At 28.2% G+C, this 6,432-nt stretch overlaps 2 protein-coding genes across 3 annotated transcripts in view; one reads left to right on the top strand and one right to left on the bottom strand.

Moving 5' to 3' along the window:
• LOC122631057 (tyrosine-protein phosphatase non-receptor type 14) overlaps nucleotides 1–1,358 on the top strand; it is a 2,624-nt gene extending 1,266 nt beyond the window's left edge. For both annotated transcript variants that reach the window (XM_043816273.1, XM_043816272.1), the window contains exons 3-7: nucleotides 1–161; nucleotides 240–401; nucleotides 466–554; nucleotides 639–840; nucleotides 938–1,358. The exon at nucleotides 1–161 is cut by the window's left edge and continues 8 nt beyond it. In XM_043816273.1, the coding sequence (XP_043672208.1) occupies nucleotides 1–161; nucleotides 240–401; nucleotides 466–554; nucleotides 639–840; nucleotides 938–1,255 (932 nt within the window). In that variant the 3' untranslated portion in view covers nucleotides 1,256–1,358. The remainder of the gene's footprint in view (nucleotides 162–239; nucleotides 402–465; nucleotides 555–638; nucleotides 841–937) is intronic.
• Nucleotides 1,359–1,878: 520 nt separating this feature from the next.
• LOC122631059 (uroporphyrinogen-III synthase-like) lies at nucleotides 1,879–3,262 on the bottom strand. Its single transcript, XM_043816274.1, has 2 exons — nucleotides 2,772–3,262; nucleotides 1,879–2,703 (listed from the first exon to the last, which is right to left on the bottom strand). Exons 1-2 carry the CDS (start codon nucleotides 2,956–2,958, stop codon nucleotides 2,093–2,095), a joined length of 798 nt encoding a protein of 265 aa, XP_043672209.1. The 5' UTR covers nucleotides 2,959–3,262; the 3' UTR covers nucleotides 1,879–2,092.
• Nucleotides 3,263–6,432: the final 3,170 nt, after the last annotated feature.

The raw sequence follows: 6,432 nt of genomic DNA, 5'->3' as shown, positions 1-6,432 counted from the left end.
ATTACCTTCAGTTAAAAAGCGACGTACTAGAAGGTAGAATTCATTGCAATTCTAGACAAGCTAGTCTCTTAGCAAGCTATTCCATGCAAGCTGAATTTGGTAATTACAATACAGAAAGACATACAACGGAATGTTTACAACAATGTACCTTCTTTCCCAAGGTGAAATAAAAAGTTTGGTAGTATAGATATTTTTAATATATAAATGTAATATATATGTAAATGTCTTTATGTTATAAGGATGTAATACAATCAGAACCAGGCGGACTAGATGTTTTATTGCATAATGCAGTGTGTCAGTATAAAAATTTGATCGGTGTGACGCAAGCAGCAGCGGAAGAATTATATATTTCTGTAGTTATGCAATTAGAAGGATATGGTAATGAAACGTTTCCTGCAAAGGTATATCAATTGCAATAATTCTATCAATTTATAAAATCTAATTTAATAAGCCTATCAATTGCAGGATAGCAATAATTCTGAAGTTATACTCGGTGTATCTTTAAACGGAATTATGTTGGTTTGCCCTAAATCTCAAACAACGCACTTTTATAGGTAATTATATCCTTGATGCTGGAATGAAAAAAATAATATATATAAATGATAGTTATCGATTTAATATGGGCCTTTATTTATCAGATGGAAAGATATTAGTAATGTAATAAATCATAAAAAAACATTTAGAATAGAGTGTCAGTCTGAAAGTGAAGATGCCAAACAATTTATATTTAATGAGTCGCGTGATGCGAAATATGTATGGCGTCTTTGCATAGCACAACACACATTTTATATGCAGCATCAAGAATCACGACCTTCGGAAAGGTCTAATAATGGATATTTTGTAAGTAATATACAAGAAAATAATATCAAGACTTTAATATGCGATCATACTTTAAAAGTAAAATGTAATTAATTATTATTCATATATGTATTCATAGGATAGCGATACGAATGACTCTGGAGAACAAGCTGTATCTATGGAAAATCGAACAGTGGACGATCATATGCATTGGACGAGCTACAATGATCTTTCGACTTCTCCTTATCCTGTAGTCTCAGTTTCTTCTACTGAAATTAATAATTTACGTGCCTTACTACCGTCCTATAGGCCAGCGCCAGATTATGAAACGGCCGTTCAAATGAAATATAATAATGGAGGAAATGCTCCTCAGCCTTATTATGCAAATCAGTCTACTATCGTTGGACAGGATATTTCGTGCCTTCTTGGTAATGTGGTAAATAGAAGTAGATATTAACTTAAAAATTAATATCCGCATCGCATGATTTGAATATTTTTAATATTTTAAATATACGATCGCGTTATATTTACGCAACCAAATATATATTTTTTGAATAGCATCAAGAATTTTAATGTGTAATACACATACATATATATCCTGTTTATAAAGATTAACAGAAAAGACTGAAACACGATTATTTCTTCTTATTAACGTATAATCTCTTTTGTTAGTTACAAAAGTCTTTGTATTATATTCGAAATTTCAGCAATTAACTGAAGATGTAATATATCTTATAGTAAAATATATTAGATGTTGCAATACTCTATAACTGTTAGAATCTAATGCATAGAGTATTCTCAATAATTATTTTTCTTAGTGCTTTCACGTTATTGTATTATTATTTTTAAGTAATTAAATTAAGCTGAAATTTTAAGTCAAATGCTCGAAATACATTGGAGAATATATATATATATATATATATATATATATATATATATGTCATGAATATAATTGTTATTAAGAATTTTTGAAATTGTATAGTTTTGATGTAATCTTATTTTTGTATGAGATAATTATGCTTAATAAAATTGTTAAACGTATATGAAGTCGTTGATAGATGTATCGTAATTAAGCTTTTTTTAATTGTAATTTATTCAATAAGAATTTTTTAAATTAATAAATAGTTATACCATTGATAAGTCAAATATTGACAATAACAATAACAAAATAATAATAACAATAATAATTAATAGGTAATTAATTAATAATATATAACATACCTACGACGATAATAACAAAAATAATATCACATACATTATGTATATTATGTATAGTATGTATAGTTACGTATAGTTATGTAGTTTCTGAGTTATCATTGCAATCAGCATTGTTAATAGCTTCTAATAAACTCGCCGGATTTGGTTTTGTTGCAGTGGCATAAATTGTAAAATCAGCTTCTATTAAGCTTTGTTTGGTCACAGGTCCAATTGCTACTGCTTTGATATTTTTTATATTATCAGGATACTTCTTTAATACAGATACAAGATATTGTACAGCAGATGGACTAAAAAAAACGAATATTTTTGGTACAGAACCAATAACATTTAAGAAATCAGCTTCTAACGATTCCCTGGCTATGGTCCGATAAGCAACAAGTTTGTGTAGATTTATTCTGTTTTTGGAAAGAACTTGATCGATGGTGTCGCGCGCTATCTCGCTGCAAGGGTATAACAGCGGTTTTGATATCTCTTTCATATCAGAAATAATGATCTTTGCTAGATCATTGGCATTACCAGATTGACTACCTAGACAACATTCTAAGCCTAGGTAATTTTCTGCTAAAGAAGCAGTTGCAGGACCAACGCAATACGTCGGTAACTTTTGCCATGGGCTTAAAGATTTTTTATCGTCCTTGAATATTTGCCATATTGCTTCTACAGAACGTTGACTAGTCAATATTAAACCTACATTAAAATAACGTTGTTGTTTATATCGTATCGCATATAATTGACCTTGAACATTTATATATTACCATGATAATTGTCAGGCATTTGTAAGCACGTTTTCAAATTTGAGCTGTTAATGAATTCAAATCGTGAAGTATACAAATAATCGCAATTGTAACCAGCTGATCTTAAAGTATGCAAATAATTATCTTCCGTTGGTGCTTGTTCAGGCAATCCTCTACATAGAACTACGTTATTATATAATTTTGCCATGATCGGAAAAATTTTATTGTATTAATTATTAATTATTATAATTCTTTGCAAATTAAATGGACATGATTGAAATACGAGGAACGATATAACCACAATATAAAAAAAAATCTTATGTGGATTAATAAGTCACAAAAATATTATTTTTTTTCTAAATGTTCACTCATCCGTTTAAGTCCATGATGAATAATCGAACAACGAAAAACAAATTTACATTCTAATGGATATTACATTGTCATATTCGAAATTTAAATCGTTCTATTCCTCCCATAGTTTTTACAAGACTATTTTTCAAGAACTTCTCTCATTGGCTGACGTTCTCGACCAATCCAGTTTATTCCGTGAATGCAAGAGAAGTCGTCGGTGATTGGAGGAACATCATTCGTTCGAATAAATATTATAATTTGAGTTTTGATAAATAAAATAATGAATTGTTAAAGAAGTGAAAATAACGGAAGAAAATTTATTTTCCGAAATGGATTTTCAATATTCGTAACATCGCGATTATTCAAGTTTGGAAATTTACTTATCCACGCAAAAGACTGTAAGTACAAAATTCTTTCATAAATTCTCTTTTTGTAGGTTAAATGATAATTATATAAAATTACATAGATCAATATAAAAGAGAAATGAAATTTCTTGTAATTCCATATGAAATTTTGTATGTATATAACTTTAATTTTTTTTTTGTATCTATATAACGATAGAGAATTAATCTAGCAAGGTGAAGCGTTTGAAAGTTCTAAGATTAAAATTCATTGGCAAATCGTTCTTGTAAATCGTATAATATTAATTTAGATCAATACGAAAAAAAAAAAAAAAGATAACAAGTTACATAACAAAAAAGGGATTAATTCCTTCGTCGAAATGTATGCTCGACTCTAACAAGACGATCTTGCAATCGTGATTGCAAGAAAAGAAAAAGAGCGGGAAAATTTAAAAATTAGTAGAAAAATTTCGTTGTCATTTTTATTGAAACACTCTTTAGGGTACATAACTTATTATCTAAATAAGCAGTGAAAGAAAGTATAAAAAAAAAAAGAAAAAAAAAAAAAAACAGAAAAAGAAACTGAGAAATGAACAATTTCTTATCGATCACAAAATGGATATCTATCCTCGTTACTATCGTTAAACATATTTAAACGTATATATACGAAGGCACAACGATCCTCGACCCTTACGCATATGATTAATTTCGCCACGAAAACGTGTGATTGTGTATGAAAAAAAAAGAAAAAGAAAAAAGAAAAAAAAAAAAAGAAAGAAAGAAAGAAAAAAGGAATTAGTCTCCTTAGCTTTCGTTCACTCTTTTTTATTTTTCATTCTCTTCTTTTTTCCTTTTTGTTTCGCTTAATTTTTTCTTTTTTTTTTTTTTTCTTTTTCTTTTTCTTTTGACCTCGTCGTCGTGGCAAAACTATTGAACTCTCCGAGAACATTGTCGTACAAGATACAGCACAGAGTTCGACATCGTAAAGGGGACCGAGTGCCTTCTACGTATGCATTTAATTAGATAAAACATAATATTTAATAATGATAATTAAAAAAAAAAAAAAAGAATTTATGCCTTTTAACATAAACTACGTGCTATTGTACAACGTCGACAGCTAGCTTATTATTAAATCGTTCAATTAATTAACTAACGTATCCTTTCCTCAATTGCAATCTTGATTGATGGAAAGAGATAAAGGAAAAAGAAAAGAAAAGAAAAGAAAAAAAAAAAAAAAAAAAAAAAAAAAAAAAAAAAAAAAAAAAAAAAAAAAAAAAAAAAACAGAAAAAAAGATTAGAAGAAAATGTTGTATGAGAAACGAAAGGTCATATCGGTCTTTCGTTCAAGATATGTATTTATGTATGTATGTATGTATGTACGTATGTATGTATATATGTATGTATCTTTCGTTTGGTCTCGCGGGTGATGAAGTTTTTATTTGAAAATTTATCAAAATCTTTATCGTGTATTTTTTCTTAGGCACCCTGAGAGGCCAATTAACGGTATATAAATCCATACTAAATTGTAAAAAGCCTAATCTATAATATTATTCTATATAATAATTAATATTAATAATATTAATAATAATAATAATAATAATAATAATAATAATAATAATAATAATAATACATATGTATATATATATATATATAATATACTTAAATAATAATCACAAAAATGAGACCAAAGTCCGAGCACGCTCGTAGCCGGACAATTTCATCCATAACATAATAAATGAGATAATAATTATCCGATTAAGCGATCTCAAACTTGACTTTTAACGAGTTCGATTTAAGCGGTTATTTTAATGAGAACTCGATGATAAATGGTCAGGTAAAATCCTTCAGAAATTTAAGGATTGATGTATAAGGACAACGCGATAATTACGTGCAATTTTGTTTAAACTTTAGACTGTGAGATCTTTAAAATTCTATTGTCGAATTTATCGAATGGATGAGGGAGAGGACCCATCCCGTTGTTAGATAAATTATTTCATTTTATAATCGATTGGCACTGAGTACGAAAAATCAAGATTAAAAACAAAATAGTAATAACGTAGACAAAACAAAAACAATCATAGAACAAGTAGACGAACATTTTTTTTTTTTTTTGATATGTCGATTTTGATATGTCGTTTATCCATTAAAGATTGGACAACTACTTTTTACCGTCGATTTAAAAAACGATTTGAAAAACGATTAGAAAAGAAAAAATAAAAAAAATAAGAGGAATCGCTCTGGTTGGTTCTCTGTTAAACGCCGCTTTTTACATTGTCTTGTTTGATTTTGCGTTCGCTTATCGCTATGATTCGCTGGAAATAAAAAGCTGGAATGTGTGTGTTAGATTTGTTCTGTTCTTTTTTCATTTTATCTTCTTTTTCTTTTCTTCTCTTTTCTTCTTTCTCTCTTTCTCTCTTTCTCTCTTTCTTGAAAGGTCCACGTCATACGAATTTCTTGTTTGAAAAATCTAATCGTTGTCATAGCATGGAATGATTTTAGCATTTCGTTGTGTTAGATCTTTTCTGAATCCTTTAAATGTCGTATAAACTAATAATCTAAGCTTTTTTTTCGTGAAAATTTGTCTTTCCTCTTTTTTTCCATTCTCTTTTCCTTATTTTTTTCTTTCTTCTTCATTGCAGCGGCTTCGAACTTTTATATTGTACGTGTATGTAGGTAGAGAAATATATACATACATATATATATATATATGTATGTATATATAAATGTAGATATATATGTATACATACATAGATACATGCATATATACACGTATATATCTGTTACAATATAACGCACATAACACGGACAATGTTATCAATATGCACGCACTATCCATGCGATAACTTAAATCTAAGCTAAGTTTATAAAATAGAGTCAAAATAGAAAAGTATGACTTAAGTACAACCACAAAACTTGGTCATTATTATGGCATTCATGTTCTTATCTATAATCCATTATGAGATTAATTAATTAAATGCTCACTTTTTTTT

Source organism: Vespula pensylvanica, chromosome 8 (genome assembly GCF_014466175.1).
Source record: "Vespula pensylvanica isolate Volc-1 chromosome 8, ASM1446617v1, whole genome shotgun sequence".
Classification (NCBI taxonomy): Eukaryota; Metazoa; Arthropoda; class Insecta; order Hymenoptera; family Vespidae; genus Vespula; species Vespula pensylvanica.
Note: the sequence above shows the minus strand (reverse complement) of the source record. Positions and strands in the feature narration are given on the sequence as shown.